The following is a 19,495-nucleotide window of genomic DNA, read 5'->3' as shown; positions in this document are numbered from 1 at the left end:
AATCATTGCGCGCTGGCGACACCGTGGTCACCGGTGCGTAAGCAGGTTGGGGGAGAGGAGCGTGTAGGACAGAGTGAGGCTGAGAGAGGCCCGGATGCTGCTGTTCAGTGTTGATCGAGAGATGCTGCTGTTGGAATAATGACAGAGTTGGGAAACGAGAAAGAGACATCTCTAGTAGGGACGTTCTTTGTGGTATTGTGGTATAGCATACAGCGAACGGTTCGATGAATAACCGTAACGAGAACTATGGTATTACGTACTAGATATGTATTCAACTAGTTTGATGCCCAGTCTTCGAAATACCATCGTAGGACAAATAAATACCAGATAACTATGAATTTAAATAACACAACCCATCACTCCTCGCATCATAGTATCCCCTCCTTGCTGTTCCTCATTGCCCGAACTCAAATACCCATTCCCCGTAATGTTCCTAAATGATAAAACACAGCGAACTCGTATCTCGATAAATATGCTAGTATTTTGTTACTCGGGCCTTAAGATTTGATAAAATCTGTCGTCATCTATAATGTTGTAAAATAAATATCATGTCGCAATAGAAGCAGATGGTGTCGATCTTTTCCGGCAATCGATTTCACTCACAAACTCCCTTCGTAAACTCCATGGCCATTGATTGTCACATAAATTTCGCCCATATCCTCGATGTTGGACAGCATATGATGAGCGCCATAGCTCTGCGAGACTTTAATGACGTCTTTAGTCGCCAGTGTGAGCACATGCATTAACGCCTGAGTTGCAACTAAACAGGATGTGGACTCCGTTGGGAAAAGCTGAGAGAAGCTAGATTCTTTGAGCAAAGGGGTTCCAGTGCGACCTTCGTTCTCACCGCTTTCATACTCCACTGCCTGCATGCGAATTTCAAGGAATTCAAGGAAGTTTCTGTCATCGTGACCCAAGCTTGATATCGTGGCATGCGCGTCAATCGCACTCGATCCTTCCGTGCCATGCCAAGTCTCAGGACGCCATGATAGAATGCCTTGCTCCATGTAAGCATTTAGGTCATCATCGTATAGACTCCCAAAGTCGTCGAGGGAGAGGCCAGGTAGACTATCACGTCCAAGTAGATCCTGATGCAAACTTCGCCGTGCAAGTGGACTAGCACTTGGAAAGCGACCATTGAGTCTACCTGAACGCTCAAAGTGTCGACGAGATGAGCGGTCAAAGCTGTTTAAGGGACGACCGATACTGGAAGAACCGGCGACTGACCCCTGCAGTGAGGCTGTGATATTCCATGGCATGCGAGAAGAAGCATCATCAGGCAGGGAGGCAGGGGCATCAAGGCCAAGTTCGACATCCTGTTTGCTTGTTAAATCAGAACACAGCAATACCGTGCAGAGTGTATGCGCATACATTTTGCATCAAGATATCTGCATTATCCTCTCCCATTCCATTTGGCCTGGAAAGTCCCTTTTCGACTTCATCATCTGCTCTCTGACGTACGCGTCTTGTGACATCAAGCTCATCATTGCCAGCTTCATCAGAGCTTCGTTTGCCAGTATTGCTTGACAACGCAGCAAGAAGCTGTTCTCCGCAAAATGGCTGTAAAGGATGCGGCATTCGAGAGACTCCAAGTCCAAGTCCTACAGAGCCAATTCCGCAATCTGAAACCCAGAATGTTGCATTTCTCTTAGCTTGTATGAGTTGCTTGCTGTGTGCTCTTAACTTGTCGGCAAGCGACATATTGCGTAGGTATTCCTGTTCCCACTGCACTAACACGGCCTTGCAGACTTCAGTATTAATGTCCACCTGTACCTTTTTAGGTGCCTTGTGTTTGCGTCCATGTGAAGCATTCTCCCCTGTTTCCTGATTGTTAATGTAGTCAGGATCAGGAAGTCGACCTGAAGTCGGAGGAGGACTGTCACGGGCTTCAAGCTCACTGTTCAGAAGAAAGTTGTCGCCTTGGAGTTCCATCGCATCTCCATCCTCCAAAGGGATTTGGCTTAGCTAAAATTCACTGAAAGGTCGAATTGGACTCACCTGTGGCTGATGGATATTTTCTTCTGTAGTTTCATCAATTGGTCTTCCTTCCATCGGCGATTCGACTTGTAAGCCCAGGGTATTGTCCAAGCCGAGCTCTACAATATTCCCTTCCTCATCAAACTCAAAATCAGGACGAAGTAGCACACCTTCTTCTAGCATCGTGTCCCCAAGAACCTGGTCGCTCTTTCCCACAGTGTTACCACTATCACTTAGAGAAGCGAAGCCACCAAAATCACCATTGATGACACTTGGAGATGGAATATGCAGCTGAGGCAGCGTCTCGAGAACGAGTTGGCCTTGGCTTGAGTTACTGAAGTGAGATGAAACGAGACTTGAGCCAAGGTTAAGCCGGGAAACCAGCGACTCAGGGGGTTTAAGCAAGTCAAAGTCTAAGCCAGGAAGGCTGAACTCAGGAATGAAAGCTGGATCATACGGCACGACAAGTTCTTCTGGTCTATTAACCCTTTAGTACCATGTAGGTAAACAAGACAGGAAGAGTGGCCATACCTTGCCTTTCCAGCATCTGGATTCAAGCCTCGGCTGTGGACAATCTTCAGCGCAGTTTTCATTTTGTCTAGCATAGACTGTACATCGGTGAGAGTGTACAGACATTGGCGATTATACACTCGAGAGACCCCGTACCTAGCGGAATTCCGTGAGTGTCTTCACCCTGGGCCGTTCTAGTAGATGACTTACAGCAGGTTTCCTTGCAGGCGCAAGGCCATGGGTGCTTCAGAGTTCATTATGGTATCGCAGGCGCGAGGAACATCAACTCCTAATATGGCCTTTCTGTTAACTTTCTTCGACGTCGTCCTGGGACCCAACGTCGCCACCAGCCTGATTGTATCAGTATCGACTAGGAACTGATGAGGACGAGGTTTTGAGGATGAATGAAAAATCGGGAAGCTCCCTGCTTGACCAACTCACCATATAGTCGCAACGCCATGCTTTTCAGAGGTAAGGACTGTGTCCAACGAAGGAAGATGAGCCCAAGCGTTCAACTTTCAGACATGTATACGACAGGAAGGAACTTGGGGAGAAGGAAAGACTATACTTTCGTGGCTATAGAACATTTTGATATATCTTGATTGTATACTGGAAATGAACGAGGGAATCTTCGATGTCCGTCAACTGCATAGATGATACTTGAAATCTCTTGAAATAGATTCGCTGAAAACCAGCAGTGAGAACGAAATATTTGTGAAAATGCCAACTGGTCTGGCGATGGGTAGAATCTACGCATGCATTGATGCACAAGGGGAGAGAGAAAATTGGGATCACGTCGAGCAGCAGACGAGGGTTGACGGGGCAGGCGCAGCCGAAAAGGGAAGGCGCCTGCCCGTCGAGCTTGGGGAAGGAGCGATGATGTCCAGGACCTCGTCTGAAGTCAGATGACCGGGGCACTCTAGCCTTTGTCTCCCTCTCTTTCCTCCTCCTTCCTCCCTGCTCTCTCTCTTCTCCAAACAGCCTGCGCCGAGCATACTGAGCAATGACGAAGATGAAACACAAGATGAAGAAGCTATTCAACACACACAGACGCGACTGTAGAAGATGCTGTTTACTAAATTTCTTTGTTGCACTCAACAGAAGACATGTCGACCCATGTGGCCCCGTAATGAATAGATGAGAGTTTGTTATTAGCAAAAATGCATCACCGGCTCAACCAAACCGCCTCGAAATTCGGTTTTTTTATACCCATGATGTCCAGTCTCGAATAAAACGGAAACATAAGCCTCATTATTACAGTTACTGATAGTTAGACTATACAACTAGCGGGGCAGAACACAACCGGGCGTTGGGTTGAAGAAACCGATATCATTGATAAGGGTTATGCTTGGGGTGACCCCAAGTATATACTCCAGAATAGGTTGGACAACAATATAAGCAACAGTTTCGTCCACGGCCAGCTGACGGGGATACTCTAGGGAAGAAAATACTGGTAATTTCAGAAAAGACTAGGAGCAAAAACAACGAAGGATCAGTAGTTTCTATTCTAACCAGATCACAGGCTTCATTCGCAACATTACATATATATGCGCCGGGTATGATAGACAAGAATTAAGCTCACAGGACACAAAAATACCATACTTCCACAACTTTTCATAAAAAAGGCGTCGTCTATTACAACGAACTTCATCCACTATTACAGAGATATAGTGCATTTCAAGTCATTTATTCGAGCGGAATGCCTTCATACTCGGAGTATCCAAGAGCAAGGTTCATATTTTCTGAGAAGGCGGTTAGTTTTGAGAATATGAATGGATTTTGGAACCTAAACTTACGAAGACATTGTGTGGCAGCGCCCTTGAGCAGATTGTCGATTGTCGCACAGATAACGACCCTCTTGCCACTGGAGTGCACAGCGAATCCGCCGATCTCGACACCGTGACGACCGGCGATGTTTTTCACGAGAGGTGGCTCGCCAACAATCTTGACTAGCTTTTCGCCGGCATAACGATCTTGATACAAGTTGCGGATATCTCGAGATGACATCTCTTCTTTCAGAGGCAAGCTTATAGTATGCTTCATACTGTTAGTTCGGTCTAGAGGGAATTTCGTTGGGGACGACTTACATGTATACCTTGGAACCAGACTGCGACATGTGGAATGAAGGCAACACTAGTTCCTAGTTGGGAGCTGATCTCCCGCTCATGAATATGATCCGTCAAGCTGTAGGGAACAATGTTATTTGTTAACACATTGACGTCGTTCTTGGGACTAGGCTTGGTGCCTGCGCCCGAGTAGCCTGATACACCGAAGACAGTGGGCTGTCCAGCAAGGTAGGGTACGAGAGGAGCAATGCCAAGTTGAGCAGCAGTAGCATAGCATCCAGGATTGGCAATGCGAGTGGCTTGAGCAATAGTTGAACGACTGACCAACTCGGGGAGACCGTACGACCAGGCAGAATCAAATCGATAGTCGGCACTGAGATCAACAACCAAGCCGCCTTTTTCGGCGCCTTGATCAACCGCGTCAACAAATGGTTTGCACACGCCGTTAGGAAGAGCCATGACCCAGCAGTCAATGTCACCGTTCGAAGCCATTCGGCGCACATCATCTGGGCTAAGGTTTTCATATATGATTTCTCGTTTGTCATAGCCTTCAAGCTTTTTACCGGCCAGTTCGCGGGAAGACACGTGTCGTAGGTCCATGTTTGGATGAGCATTGAGGAGGCTGATTAAAGCTTGACCGGTGTATCCGCGAGCTCCAATGAGGGCAACCTTGGAAGGGCGGGTATTTGATACGTTCTTCTCGCCCAAAGGAGGATTTGGATTCGTGCTGTATGATCGACGTCCAGTAGCAAAAGTGTTATTCCTGCGGTATGCTTTCAAAGCATTTACAGTGCTGGTCGAATAAGCACGTCTCTGTTGCGCAGCACTGCTGACATTCAAAGCAGCTTGAGCGGCACGGTGCAGTCTTGCCTCGAGATTGTAATCGCCAAACATTTGACGGCCGTGCTGGGTGAATTCATGTACCAACTCCTTGACTTCATCGCCGTTTTCCAAGCCGTACCAGAAAAGGACATCGCCGTCACGGGATAGACTACCGTCGGCCTTGTCAAAGAACCATGTGAGATTCTCGTCATCGGCTTTCACAGTCCACACAAGTTTAGGGAAGTCCTTTTTAATGCTGGTGAAGACATTGTCCGAGACATTGGTTAGCCACCCAGCCTTGGTGATAGTGAAGGTAGCCAAGTGAGCGAAAGCAGAATCCTGCTGAGGCAACACGACTGCCAATGCTTCCATAGGGTCGTCAAAATACGCTTTGAATGAGCGATCCTGCAAGCCTTCAACATAGCGATCGACAGTAGCCTTGGCATCTAGACCTTCCCTGTCCCGAACGAGGACATCCTTAAGAGCGTTGATGTCCTCAAACTCCGACAAAGATGATTTGATGTGCACCTTGTTGCCTCTACGGATCAAGGTCCCGGCACCAGAATCAGTGAAAAGTTCTTTCTGAAGATCTGCCGGGTGAATGATGGCCACACTAGATGTGCGAGGGAGATCCATGAGGAGATCCTTCATCTCCTTAATCTTCAACCGGGTTCCGTGTCGCACCCACCACTGTGTCATGAGATGATCGTATTCTTCATCAAGATTGATCGCCGAGATCTTCTCGCCCGTATCACCATTAAACAACCCTCCCTTTTCAGCGAGATAAACTATCTTCAAAGGCTGCAGAGATCGGGCCAGTTCGCCAGCAGCAACATCGGCATTAACGTTGAGGACCTGGCCGTCGGTGGTTTCGGCCATAGACGTCAAGATTGGGAGGCATCCCGCCTCGATAGCAGACTCAATAGGTTTCTTGTCCACCGCATTGATCTTTCCTACTAGGTTGTATTTTTCCTTATCGAGGTAATCGGCGGAGAACACGCCAGTGGTGATGGGACGGGCACGCACGCCCATATTCTCCAATTCCTCGACCAATTTCAAGTTCTCCTCCAAAAATAGCTTCCGCGCTAGTGCCAGTGTTTTACCATCGGTAACACGGATTCCATCTTCGAAATGCGGTTCCACGCCTGCATCTTCCAGCATCTTGTTCAGCTGGGGTCCAGCGCCGTGCACGACAACAGGATATAATCCCACATGGTTCAAGAATGCAAGGGCTGAGGAAAGGGTCCGCAAATGTTCGGTAATGATAGCACCGCCGACTTTGATGACCGCAAACTGTTGGGACGAGACAGATGTGAAGTGGGATAGATACTGTTGGACTTCTCGCTTGGAGCCAATGTTGCTAAGCAACTGCACAACAGTGGAGCGAGTCGACAGCTGAGGATCGGCAGGGCGCGAGTACGAGCGAGTTTGAGAGGGCAGAGAGGCTCTCTGGCGCAAGATCTGGGCTGAGGTAGGAAGGGCCTTGAGGGCGAGTGCCCGCGGTGCGGAGATGGCACGCAGCGACGATTGAGTCACCACCGCCCTCCGCACGGCAGGACGAACAGCAAGCATCTTGTTGGAAAGCATGCGGCAGCTTTGGGACAGCTGGAAGGAGAGTACGGCCGAATTTAAGTTGCAGGGCGATCAGGGTAAAGTCTCAGCGACACGGGGGAAAATCAATTGGTGTTGATTGTTCCAAGAAAGCGCGCACAGAGGGATTTTTTTCTCGATCCTTGGTGGTTGAGAAATCTCTCTCTGCCTCGCGGACTGGCTTTTTAGTCGTTCTAGGCGGGCGGTGTCGGAGGGCGAATTGTGGAGTGACTGCGGAGCTTAAAACAGACCTGATCATTGAATAGTTTGACTATTAAATTGCTGCAGGGCATGGCAATTGTAATTTTTTTGCAGGTCATTGCTGTCGCCTCTGAGTTTTATTTTGATTTGATCTGACCATGACTCTGATCTTGTGGCTGTTAGTCCATTGTATTCTGGGCGAAACTTATATTTAGTAGCGGTGAAGCAGAATTTGCCTCTTCACACTGGCTATTAGTTTCGAAGATGAAAAATCTACCATCATAGATAGCTTCACACTAGTAGATAGATTCCTATTGATATTTAATCGTCCAGGGATAACATGTACTGTACATATGTAGTTTTTATTATGGAGATTCGAACCCTAACAGCTGACCATGACGATATGTTTTAGCCTTGTCATCAATGACAATGGATATTCTTTCACAATACCTGTTTCTAGACAATGGTTAAGAATAAATATAATATGAACACCATTCTCTAAATACATTTCTTGGTATCGTTTCAATATTTTATCTTGGGTTATTCCATATACCAGATACGTCCTGGTGTACACAGATTCAAATGTTTGTCCGAGATCGGAGGATTGATCAGTTGACAGAAATTGAATATAATACAGATAGATATATTCTAGAATTCTGCGTATGTGATTCTACATGTATACATCAATTACTTTCTCTTCAAACGAATCTCAGATACCAGTGCAGAGGGCACCATGAGGTCTCATTAAGTTGACGTGATAAAAATACTAAAACACACTAAACATAATCGAACAATCAAAACGAAAAGAGCATTCGCCAGAGTTATCATTTACAAGTCAAAAGTCCCCCTAACAAGCTATACATGCTTGCATCCAGGATATATGGCGATCTGCAGGACATAAGGGGATTCGAGCAAAGTAGCAGGAAGTCGTGAGATGAACGATGCACTTGGGCGCCTAGAACGGAGAAAAGAGGTTTTCGTATGAGACGACTCGGGAGTTTTTCCCTTCCCTTCCCTTCATTTCTTTGTTGGCGCGTGGAAAATTAGATAAAGAAAAAAAAAGCAACACCAAGTATTCCAGATAGCTAGTCGTGATTTTCGATCGCTTAGTGTTTGGTTGCCACCACTGTTATGCAAATGTTAGTCGCATAGTCTCAAATATGGCACTAGTCCAATGGGCATGGCACATACCAGCAGGAACGACAATAACAATGATTAGAATGATGACGGCAATGACCAGGCATACGCGCATCTTCATGTCCTTCCACCACATTTGCTTTCGTACTCGGTTAGCGCCTCGGCGGAATCCCTGAGCAGAGACAGCCAAGTTGTCCGTTTTATCTTGGAGGGAGTCGAGGCGCTCGCCACGCTCAGAGAGATCTTGCATATTATTCTTCATCTGACGGACGGTGTCGTCGATTTGCTGTATTCATTCGAATTAGTGAAATCCACGCATATCAAAAGTGAAGTTGAATCAAAGACGACAATTTTTTGCGATACTAAGGTGCGGAGTGATAGTCTCCAGGGGGCCAAGGATAGACAAGAAAAACATCGCCTGTTGGGATGAACACTTTGGATGACACTCACATTTTGTATCTCCGCGGTTCTTTGATCTCCATTTTGTCTAGAACTTCCTCCTGCTCCTCCATTACCAGCGGCAGGGATATAAGGGTCGTATGGAGGCTCACGGTCACTCATGGTGGATTAATGTGAAGCGTAAAGGCTCTTGATTCAGCAAATAGGCCTTGTTCGATCAGGCGGCGAGCGACCACCAAACGTACAACTCGAAATGGAAAATCGTGCAGTTGAAAAAAATAGCAGGATCGAGTGCTGATAGAATCGTGCAGCGAAAGCTGGGGGGTTGTCGTGGGATTAAGGGACTGAAGGTTGATAGGTAGAGACGACGTCTGGACTTGCCAGATCTAAGTCGCAGTTGCGTTTCGGCTGCCCCGGGCGGGTTGGGGTGAGACGGCACGTGATCTGCGTGAGAGAGGAATGAAGACAGGCAGGAGATGGTGTGCAAGAATGCTGACTGGATTATTATCGTTAGTATTATTTTCGTTTGTCCTCCGATTATTGTCGCTATATTAATGGCTACTCCTGGCTACTGATTCTAGCCCTGCGACTATTGATTGGCTCGATTGGGCTACGGACAAAAGAGTCCCCTGAATAATATCACGGCTGCTCCTTGTGCGCATAACATGAATGACCTTTGGAGAGTGCCATGTCTATTATTGTACGATTAGCCACTGGAACCATCGCTATAATCCGACATACTAACTTACTGTCTCAGGCAGCACAATTCGACGACTCAGATCCCCAGCCACCGCCGTCACGTGGTCTGGTGGTGGCTATGAAGTGGGTCTGCCCTTTTTAGGAAAGGTACCAATTTAGCCACTTATTACGTAGCCTGTGGCAACGATGGTCCATAATCCTATTTTCTGCAAGGACTTCACTGTGGTCTATAGAGTCTAAACAAAAGGATATCGGGTGCAACTCCGCTAAACGTACCTACCTATACGCCATGTATGCGGGATCTTGTTTTTGTCGATGGAAGCTCGAGATTCGACACTCCCAACATGGCTCGAACCTTGCCGTGTGCAGCTATAAGGCTGTTACATGCGTCGTTCGGGACTTATATATACTGTTTACGAGCTTTAGCTTCGATTTGGACGTATCATAATGGTTTTTAGCTGATCTGCTATTCCGGCATCGAGAAAAGCTGTAATCATCAAAAACGAACATGTATTCTGATGATATATTTTGAAGGTAAATCTTTAGATCAATTGATACATAGGGGGACATAGATGCCTAATATATAGCCCACGGCACACAAAGAAGATATATATATCAAAGGAATGGTTTCAGATGGTGGAAATCCATACACTATGATAGAAGCCGTGGCGAACGTGCATTACGGGTCTCAAAGGGACAATTCCGCAGTGCCAGTACGAAACAATGGAACGATGCTGGATTTATTGTTGCAAACTGTCTCGAAAAGAGCGCTTTGATCTAGTAGAGACCCTGTCCGATCATATTTGGTCTTTTTTCATGTGCTTCTTCGTGACATGCTCGATTTGAGTGCGGCGTATAAGAGCGGCGCGTGGACTATTCCCCATCTCTAGTAGACGGCTCCCGGCCATCGGCACGTCCACCCCGCCTTTTTAAGCAGAGAAAAAAAAAGATAGCAATGTCTGTAGAGTTGGAAATGACTCAACAACAGTAAATACACTGCCCAAAATTTGTAAACACTCATGTTATGGATTCATCACTCAGTCACATATTAGTTGATACTTTCAATATTGTCAAGAGTCAATAGACACCATTTCAGGTGCGCTGTTTCATAAATTAGTGGATAGATAGATGTATGCTCAAAAGAGATAGAGAAAGTCAAACATAGTTATAGACTCAGGATAAATAGAATAGCACTATTATAAAAGCCCAACATTGATATCACTTAAATAATCAAAGTTGTCTAGCAGACTGCAACGCGGATAAAGTCCATCCAATCGGCATTTCTCGACCCTAGAAATTCCTCCTATCAGGTGCTGCTCCGCACTGAGATTTGCTGCCCCTAGCATTTTCATTTGCGATTTTCAGATTACCCCAATTTCCCACTGAAATAAGATGCTTCTCCGCATCTCCATGTTGGGTTGGCTTTCGGAAGAAATCTGGGGAGGACCCCGGATGATGAGTACTTACTACTCGCATTTGACGGTTTTGAATTTGAACACTGACGTGACAGAGGGCCAGTTTATCCGGTAAATGGGGTATTATGGCAATATAGATAGTTAGAGCAAACTTATATGATGGGATTGTCCTAGGGAAGCTACCTCAATCGGCTAATTTCATATGCGCTCCGCTGGTTTTATAGTTTGAATTCTCCTTTGAAACACAAGACCTCAACATCAGAATGAGATTCGTTTCAACCCTTCAGCTGCTCCTCGCGGCAACTGCTTTTGCAGCTCCCAGGAACGACAACACTCCATCAATATCTCGTAACAAGGCTATTTCGCCGAAACCTCCTTTCCTCCCATTGCCAGACACTGCACGTCGTAACAAGGTGTGCTATGTGGATTCGCATGGGAATGGGGCCGACGACTCTAAGAATATTCTAGGTGCTCTAAAAAGGTGCAACAATGGCGGTCGAGTCGTTTTTGATAAACACTACACTATTGGAACAGCGTTGGACTTGCAATTCCTGAAGCACATCGATCTAGGTAATACATGAATTACCTTCTCATATATAGTATTTGGAATTACAGCTAATGTATCTCTCTTAGATATCACTGGATATATTCAATTCACCAATGATACGAATTACTGGCAAACTCACGCCTTCAAACAAGTGTATCAAAATGCAACCACATTCTTCCAGCTCGGCGGCGAAGACGTAAACGTGTATGGTGGGGGTACGATTGATGGGAATGGTCAAGTCTGGTATGACCTGTATGCAGAGAACCCCCTCGTTCTCCGTCCCATTCTCGTCGGAATTATTGGGTTGAGAGGGGGTGCCATTGGCCCCTTAAAGCTGAGGTACTCGCCGCAGTGGTACCACTTTGTCGCCAATTCCTCAGATGTCTTGTTTGATGGATTGGATATTTCTGGTTACAGCAATAGTCACAACACGGCTAAGAATACTGATGGATGGTAGGTCTCCTGGCTTGAGAAACTTCGCTTTTGGTAAGCTATTGCTAACACCTAGTACTATAGGGACACCTACCGTTCCAAAAATATCGTAATACAGAACTCGGTGATTAATAATGGAGATGGTATGGATCTTCAATTTTCGTAGTGAAACTGTCCTAATGAAAACACAGACTGCGTCTCTTTCAAACCAAACAGCACCAATATTCTCGTCCAGAATTTGCATTGCAACGGCTCACACGGAATCTCTGTCGGCTCTTTGGGTCAATACGAAGGGGAAGTTGATATCGTTGAGAATGTTCTTGTCTACAATATATCTATGTTCAATGCATCCGTTCGTCCATTCCCTATGGTATCCCCTCTTATCCTATCAAGCCTTAACTAATGGGCCAATCCAGGATGGTGCGCGTATTAAAGTCTGGCCCGGCGTTTCCTCCGAGTTGTCAAGCGATCTCCAAGGTGGTGGCGGATTGGGAAGTGTTAAAAATATCACTTACGACACTATACAGGTCGATAATGTCGATTGGGCCATTGAACTAACGCAGTGCTATGGACAAAGTAACCAAACTTTGTGCAATGAATACCCCAGCAACTTGACCATATCTGATGTGTGGTTCAAGAACTTCGCGGGAGTAACAAGCAAGACCAGGGAGCCAGATGTGGCAACCCTGATATGTTCAAGTCCAAGCGTATGTCTCTTCTCCTTGATAGAAAGTTATTGATTGCAAAAAGAGATTTTAATTGCGTTTATGAGGGGTGCTGATGTGAATTAGGTCTGCTCAAATATCTACGTAAGTAACTTTAATGTCACGAGTCCTAAAGGAACGAACGAGGCTATATGCAAAAATGTAGGTATTGACAGATTTATGTCACGCAGAAAGTTAGCTATACAGATTACTAATGATTCAAAATTTGATATAGGTCGACGAGTCTAATCTCCAACTAAACTGCACTTCGTCATCATAAAGGTTGAGCGGGTATATAAAATACCAAGAAAAAGGCCAAAAAGACAGAAATTGAATGTAGATAGACGCCAGATTTGCAACTGCTCTTAATATATCTCTTTATTGAATCGAACACTATCTATCTGCTACGAAATCGTCAAATACATGTATGTGCGATTAACCCTGCTAAGTAAATAAACAAATAGAGCCGAGATAAACCATTTCGTTTCCATGGTATGTTGGGGCGAACCTCTGGCCTATCGGAGATTATTGTTTTTTTGGGTTTCAAAGTACATCAATTATGTACGTTCTAGCGCATAGAATGGCACCTCTAATATGAAGACTGTCAGACTGCTGGCTGCCGAGGACTATAATCAACCAATAATAGAGGCCTCGGCTGGCCGCTCAGTCTATACTGTATTCTGTTTTTCGGATGTTGATTTCGGCATGTAGAGCAAGCGTTTCGTGTGAATTTAATGCAACGCAGCTTGTCGCTCGCTGCAATGACCTTATTTTCGGCGCATTCGAAAGCAATCGGCCATTATGATCTTGTTTCAACGCTGCGCGACATATTGAATTAAACCGGGGAATAATTGTAGACAAAAAGCAGTGACAGGTACTCATAAGTAGTGGCAATCTTGAGCCCCAACAGTAACATCGTGTCGGTTTAGAAGCTCTAGTCACAGATCCCCTACCACATTCCGTGCTTCTGCATCAAATAACTCGACCATTAACTTTCGAAGTACGGATACCGCACTGTAGACCTCCACTACATTCCGTGCTCTGCATTGGCTATCTCGAGCATTTAACTTTCGAAGTACGGATATCGCACTGCAGACCCCCCACCATGTTCTGTGCTCTTTATCGGATAACTCGAGCATTTTTAACTTTCGAAATTCGGATACCGCACTGTTTCACACTATGTGGAGCTTCAAAACGATCAAACCCACTTGGTTGGGACCCAAAGCGCCTGGACCAATATACTGTCGTGTTTATCCAAGTAACTACTCGGGGTAGTGCATTTGAGTTTTAGTTTCAACGCCACGTGCTACCGTATATACCGAAGTCGACTGCCGGACCTATTTATCGCTGGCAGATCAGGATCATTGAGACCCCAGAGCAGCGATAAGTGGGCGCAGAGACCGCGGGGTAAGCTGGAAAACCCGGGGAGACGCTAATCGATTAAGGGCTAAGCTAAGTTCCTTATCAGCGGTATATATTCCAAGGGAAGATTCCCGACCTGCAGCCTTTTGAACTTCAAGTCTTCCCACAGAGCGGTCATTCTGGTGCTGTGTTAGGACAACAACTCTGTGATACATTAATTTTATCCCCCAAGGGGGCTATTCTCAAGGCTTCCCGTTTCCGTGAAAATCGGTTTCTATAGCCATTATGGAGATGAATTATGATGAATCGGTGAGTTTTCTTTGAGCTTGTTCGATAGCATTAGGTTTCATCTGACTAACGAGCGCCAATGGTTTAGACGCTTCGCCAGTATGTAGTTAATATGAGCCCCGCGAGTTGTATGCGCAGCTTCACTAATCAATGAGAAAGGCTCGAAGAGGAGCTGGACGTGAAGATATACCCAGGCACGGAGATCATGACAGATGTTGGGACACATCACTTTGTGCGGTCCTCTGGTTCCTCATCCAATGTGCTAGTGCCACAGCCATCTGAAAATCCTCACGACCCGCTGGTGCGTATTGAGATAATATCGAAGGGACGAAGAAGGACTCTCCGGATTTCTGACAATTTTTATTTTAGAACTGGAATCCTTACTGGAAACTCAGTGTCATTATCATAGCTACTGCATCGAATTTTGTTATGGGAATCGGCCCTCTCGCTCTCTCCCCAATGTTTGGCGATCTGATGGAAGCATTTAATTCCGACTTGGCAGGTGTCGTCCAATTTACCGGCGTCTGTATCCTAGTCCTTGGTTTCAGCAATTTCTTCTGGTAAGCTCATCATCTTCTCCGCCCAATCAAAGAAAGAGAAAATCCTCACTAGAGATTGCTGGTAGGGTTCCGATGTCCGAGACTTTTGGTAGACGACCGGTCCTGATATTCTCCTCTCTTGTCTGCTTGGCATCCAATATTTGGCGTGCAAAAGCAACTACGTACGGAAGCTTCATGGGAGCTTGTGTTCTAAACGGATTTGGTGCTGGACCTTGCGAGGTAGGTAATATGTCAGTGCAGAAAAGAAAGCGCTTGCTTATTAAATGTGAATTAGACACTTCAACCGCAAATTATCACCGACACCTTCTTTTTACACGAACGAGGCTTCTATAACACCTTGTACTTTACTTTCTATTTTGGATCCCTTATGGTACGTGATTTTCTAGTACTATTCACCCATTAGAGTTCATTAAACTTCTGACATGTAACGCCAGGTTGGGCCTATAATTTCCGGATCTATGGCTCTCCACGTTGGTTGGCGAAGTTTTTGGTGGCTTAACGTCGGAGCTTTTGCCCTGATCATTATTTTATCAATTTTTATGTTCCCAGAAACCAAATGGCACCGACTTCACCCCCGAGAGATCCATGATGCTGTTACTTCTCCAGCCCAACAAAAGACATCCGACGAAGTGACTACAGAAGTAAAAGGAACTACTTCCGAGGAAGAGGAAGCTAGCGACCCTTACCTTCATAGAGGATACCCATCTAAGGGCCAATTCTCCATTTATCAACCGTCTCCTAATTGGGCCAAATCTTTATTCCAATCATTCTGGATCCCATGGAGATTGCATCTATATCCTATCGTGGAATTTGCTGCCTTCGTTGTTTCTTGGTCAGCAAGTTGCTTTTTGACCGCAAACTTAACACAGAGCCAAGCTTTCGCAGCACCCCCATACAACTGGTCCAGTCAGTCGGTTGGATTCACAAATTTCGCAACCTTGGCTGGTGCCTTTATTGGCTTGTTCACTAATGGACTCTTGTCGGACTGGGTTTCCATGCGTGCAACGAAGCGGAATCGCGGTATTCGAGAGCCGGAGATGAGATTACCAGCTCTGGTACCATACGTTTTTGTTTCAATTTTGGGAAATTTTATTATTGCATTTGGGTATCAGTATCACTGGGATTGGAGGGTATGACCCCGACCCCGACCCCTGAGGAGAATATGACCAAATTACTGACATGATTCTTAGGCTATTGTTATTGTTGGCTACACATGCGCTGGCATGCAAGTTGCCGCTTTACCGGCTATTGCTAGTACCTATGCGGTGGACAGTTACAAACCTGTAGTTGGCTCCGTCTTCATAACAATTACTGTAAACAAGAACGTCTGGGGATATGGTTTTAGTAAATTTATCACGCCATGGACGGAAAAGTCTGGCTATTTGCCGGCCATCATGTTGAATATGTGCTTGATGACGCTCTGGTGTTCTTTCGGTATAGTTTTCTACTTCTATGGAAAGCGGTTCAGGAAATGGACTGCTAAGTCAGATCTTCACAATTTGTAATGAGGGATATATCAATTGATGGTGCATGTATCGTTTTGAGTATGTATGTGAAATATCAAACGTAAAGCGCAAGATAGCGTTAATCTTAAGAAATTATATTGTGGTTGAAGAATTATTAAGAAAAATCAACCTTTATCTTTTATGGGAGACGCATAGTAAAGTGACATCGTGGTTGTTGGGGCGGTGTGCGCGCCAACAGGACATCTGGAGGCGTGGGTGCGCTTTGGCACGGGTACGGTATAATTTTCTTTGGGTATTAATCCTACTGCCTAATTTATACTCATTTTGTTTTGTTGAAATGAAACCCGTTAAAATGAATCAATTATTACTTACGCAATTAGAAGATGTAAGCACTAGACTACCAAATCCAAGGATAATCTTCTCAGCAGACAGCCCAAAACAACAAGAACTTCAATTTGCGCTACAGATCCAAAGAGGCAGCTTTGATCTTTTCACTATATCATGACTATAAGCTAAATATGTCACATAATATTCTCTATTGGAACATGATCAGGAATAATTATTTAAGTTAAGGGTACGAAGTGTAATCTCGATTCAGTAACTTGAAGGCTACCGTGAAGAAGTACATGTGTATAAAACGAATAATTAGATATGTAGTAGTTTATCAACATAATTGATACAAAGATAAACTTAGCATCGATTATATGTACTGTCATGTCTAATCATCATCGAAACAGCACCAATAACCAGGTTTACACCAGCCCGGAAACCCCTTCAGCAATCTCTTCAATAAGCTCTTTCCTTCGCATCCCTTCTTTCCATTCCCCTGGAATCCCCTCAACGCCATACCAACACCCTGCCAACGCGCCATATACCGCCCCCGCTGTATCTGCGTCTCCTCCGAGGTTCACCACTGCTAATGCGCCGTCTTTCCAGTTGTCAAACTTGAAAAAGGCCCATAGTGCCACTTCTAAAGTATCGATCACCCAGCCGGAGCTCTTGATATCCGTATTCGAAGTTTCTTGCCAGGAGGAGAGAGATGGATAAGCGGCGAGTCTCTGGCGGAGTATTGTGTGAGAGACTGGGAATACTGAAATAGCATGGGCGAGTTGGTCTTTGGGTTCTCCTTTCCCACACGACGGATCAGCACATTGAGCGAAAGGATATAAAAAGGGAATAAGAAGTACCATGCATGGCTCTCCACACAACCTCCGTATACACCGCACACGCTTCTTGACACGCGATACTCGGATGCGTAACGGAGCTCTGCTTCCGTGCTGTCTCCCTTACTATGTCTATATCATCCACCGTATGCATCATCACGCCTACAACGGCAATCCTCATCAAAGATCCATTTCCACTCGATTCTTCCATTCCAAGCGAATTAGACACATTATTTTGCGTTTCCGTAATATCATCATCCGTCAATGGGCTTTTCCATTCATAGTACTTCCATATCGCATCCCTCCATATACTCAGCGTCAGTCTTGTCGAAACACCCACATCCCAGGCGTGATTTCTCGTGCTAAATCGACCGTCAAAGAGCCACTCGAGGTAATACTTGATTGACCCCAAATGGTTGTATTTCCCATTGGCGTCTATAAAGGATTGGGCTAGGGCAAGGGTCATAGCGCCATCGTCAGAATAGGAGCTATATTGATTAACAATCGCTTTTATTTTGGTCTTTTGGTTTGGAAAGAATACCCAGCAGGCTGACGAAATGGTTTAACATATTCGAGGCCCGTAATTGGAGCGAAACTACCAGGTCGCATAAACTGTACTGGGCCGCCGAGGGCATCGCCGACACAAGCGCCGTTAATGGTGCCTAAAGCGCGAGACGATAAAGTCGGCATTTCACTTTGGTTACTTGCTGTGAAGTAAGGATTGTTTGTTTTTAAAATGAAAACAAAACCTAGTCCAAGCCTCCATGAGAAGAAAGGACTCTCGTTTAAGTTAAGGGCAGTTCCGTAATGTTGAAGGGCTGATGTGGCTGTGCTGTCAAGAGATACGAGGCCCAAGTCCAACAAATCGTGACTCATTGGCGAGCATCACACAACATCGAAAAATGTTCAAATGGTTAAACGAAAATTCAAGTCACCTTAAGGTTCTATTTCTAAAAATGCTCTATGCCATATGTATTACTATATAATCAATATTGATATTTAAATATCAGTTCAGAAGCCAAGGTACATCTCCAGACTTCAATGACTCTAGTGCTGGTCGTTTTTGATATAGCTTACACTGGAAATCGGCATGAAAATAGTCAAATGAACTTGTATCAATGAGCTTAAACCGGCTGTAGGGTTTTATCAGAAATCTTGATGACTTGTCGTGGCAGCATTGACTCAACAATTCGTTCTTTGGTCACGCGCATCTGCTCAGGAAACCAGTCTAAGTTTTCCGAAGATTTATCTTTTCCAATCCTACCATCATATGTCAAAATCATCGTCCTGAGAACTTGGCCGCATAGCCAGGCGTTCACCATACCATCGTCTGAAAAAGTGGCTGAAAACTACTCTGTTCCTCCGTATATCTTATTATCTTCTTGGCCATCTTCCAGATGTATCAACGAAGGCGGCAGTCTTCCGATTCCTGGCATGCCATCAGAGCTGAACCCCGTAGTACCTGTCCACGAAATCTTTTATAACTTGGCCATCCACTCTTCCCCACGTGCAGTTTCTGTTTCCATATATTGCACCTAAAGCATCGCAAAGATGAATGTCAATATATAGAGACAGATCAGCAACTGTGATGATCCTCGGATCTTCAATGCCATCGTTCTTGCCCTGTGCAAATCCTCCTCCGAACATCATCTCTTTGCTAGAGCTAGAATTGTCATCTGGAAGCTGGGCTAAGTAGTTGTACCCACGATCGTAATTCATTAGCCAAGAATGTTTCCTCCTGTAGGAAGGGAATCCTTTGCCGGGGGTCTGGGTAGACATTTGACCGCGCACTGGATAAATGCATCCCTTTAAATGGAGAACTAAGTGGCTGATAGGACCATTCGTACCGTGAACTACATGCCGACACTTCATAGTTCCACGGGGTGTGACAACGGCATAATTTTTCCTCTTCTGGTGTTTCCATAGGGGAGATCTTCCAAGGGAAAATAGTTCAAGTAATACAGCCGATTGCACGAACAAATTGTCCCACAAAGTGAGTGGTACGCATCGAAATCTGAAGGAATTGGAGGTCAATTCACGCTGAGGAAGCTATCTAGTCATCTAGCCGATACTATAGAACCTTAATGCTACGCCAAAAAGAGTTCGCACTTAGAAGCCATGGTTTCTCTTAGTTCATATTTCTGTATTCCATCTGAT

The 19,495-nt window shown here is 45.3% G+C and overlaps 8 protein-coding genes across 8 annotated transcripts; 2 read left to right on the top strand and 6 right to left on the bottom strand.

Annotated features, from left to right (window-relative positions):
- Positions 1-324: 324 nt before the first annotated feature.
- BGW36DRAFT_457046 (uncharacterized protein) lies at positions 325-2,744 on the bottom strand (the record flags this gene model as incomplete). The annotated part of the gene is made up of 5 exons (XM_046221949.1): positions 325-1,316; positions 1,372-1,944; positions 1,999-2,455; positions 2,509-2,643; positions 2,698-2,744. 5 exons carry the CDS (start codon positions 2,742-2,744, stop codon positions 600-602), a joined length of 1,929 nt encoding a protein of 642 aa, XP_046078250.1. The 3' UTR covers positions 325-599.
- Positions 2,745-3,882: 1,138 nt separating this feature from the next.
- On the bottom strand, positions 3,883-7,252 carry BGW36DRAFT_16200 (putative acetylglutamate kinase). Its single transcript, XM_046209585.1, has 3 exons — positions 4,575-7,252; positions 4,284-4,524; positions 3,883-4,229 (listed from the first exon to the last, which is right to left on the bottom strand). Exons 1-3 carry the CDS (start codon positions 6,960-6,962, stop codon positions 4,174-4,176), a joined length of 2,685 nt encoding a protein of 894 aa, XP_046078249.1. The 5' UTR covers positions 6,963-7,252; the 3' UTR covers positions 3,883-4,173.
- Positions 7,253-8,272: 1,020 nt separating this feature from the next.
- BGW36DRAFT_422172 (synaptobrevin-domain-containing protein) lies at positions 8,273-8,864 on the bottom strand (the record flags this gene model as incomplete). The annotated part of the gene is made up of 3 exons (XM_046219665.1): positions 8,273-8,292; positions 8,358-8,589; positions 8,754-8,864. The coding sequence occupies 3 exons, from the start codon at positions 8,862-8,864 to the stop codon at positions 8,273-8,275; spliced, it is 363 nt and encodes a 120-aa protein (XP_046078248.1).
- Positions 8,865-11,079: 2,215 nt separating this feature from the next.
- On the top strand, positions 11,080-12,779 carry BGW36DRAFT_286559 (putative extracellular exo-polygalacturonase; the record flags this gene model as incomplete). Its single annotated transcript, XM_046210430.1, has 7 exons — positions 11,080-11,386; positions 11,450-11,816; positions 11,880-11,938; positions 11,987-12,147; positions 12,212-12,502; positions 12,587-12,661; positions 12,735-12,779. 7 exons carry the CDS (start codon positions 11,080-11,082, stop codon positions 12,777-12,779), a joined length of 1,305 nt encoding a protein of 434 aa, XP_046078247.1.
- Positions 12,780-13,179: 400 nt separating this feature from the next.
- On the bottom strand, positions 13,180-13,811 carry BGW36DRAFT_367909 (uncharacterized protein). The gene has a single exon (XM_046214926.1). The coding sequence runs from the start codon at positions 13,636-13,638 to the stop codon at positions 13,438-13,440; it is 201 nt and encodes a 66-aa protein (XP_046078246.1). The 5' UTR covers positions 13,639-13,811; the 3' UTR covers positions 13,180-13,437.
- A 221-nt stretch (positions 13,812-14,032) lies between these two features.
- On the top strand, positions 14,033-16,318 carry BGW36DRAFT_403164 (putative MFS transporter). The gene is made up of 8 exons (XM_046218885.1): positions 14,033-14,170; positions 14,238-14,248; positions 14,309-14,450; positions 14,519-14,709; positions 14,775-14,928; positions 14,984-15,079; positions 15,144-15,839; positions 15,900-16,318. Exons 1-8 carry the CDS (start codon positions 14,147-14,149, stop codon positions 16,212-16,214), a joined length of 1,629 nt encoding a protein of 542 aa, XP_046078245.1. The 5' UTR covers positions 14,033-14,146; the 3' UTR covers positions 16,215-16,318.
- A 433-nt stretch (positions 16,319-16,751) lies between these two features.
- BGW36DRAFT_367905 (ADP-ribosylglycohydrolase family protein) lies at positions 16,752-18,133 on the bottom strand. The gene is made up of 3 exons (XM_046214925.1): positions 17,880-18,133; positions 17,363-17,826; positions 16,752-17,301 (listed from the first exon to the last, which is right to left on the bottom strand). Exons 1-3 carry the CDS (start codon positions 18,026-18,028, stop codon positions 16,928-16,930), a joined length of 987 nt encoding a protein of 328 aa, XP_046078244.1. The 5' UTR covers positions 18,029-18,133; the 3' UTR covers positions 16,752-16,927.
- Positions 18,134-18,455: 322 nt separating this feature from the next.
- BGW36DRAFT_403162 (uncharacterized protein) lies at positions 18,456-19,117 on the bottom strand (the record flags this gene model as incomplete). Its single annotated transcript, XM_046218884.1, has 1 exon — positions 18,456-19,117. One exon carries the CDS (start codon positions 19,115-19,117, stop codon positions 18,779-18,781), a length of 339 nt encoding a protein of 112 aa, XP_046078243.1. The 3' UTR covers positions 18,456-18,778.
- Between the last annotated feature and the right edge of the window lie 378 nt (positions 19,118-19,495).

This window comes from Talaromyces proteolyticus, assembly GCF_021365285.1.
Source record: "Talaromyces proteolyticus strain PMI_201 chromosome Unknown BGW36scaffold_1, whole genome shotgun sequence".
NCBI lineage: Eukaryota > Fungi > Ascomycota > Eurotiomycetes > Eurotiales > Trichocomaceae > Talaromyces > Talaromyces proteolyticus.
This window is presented reverse-complemented; position numbering and strand designations above follow the sequence as displayed.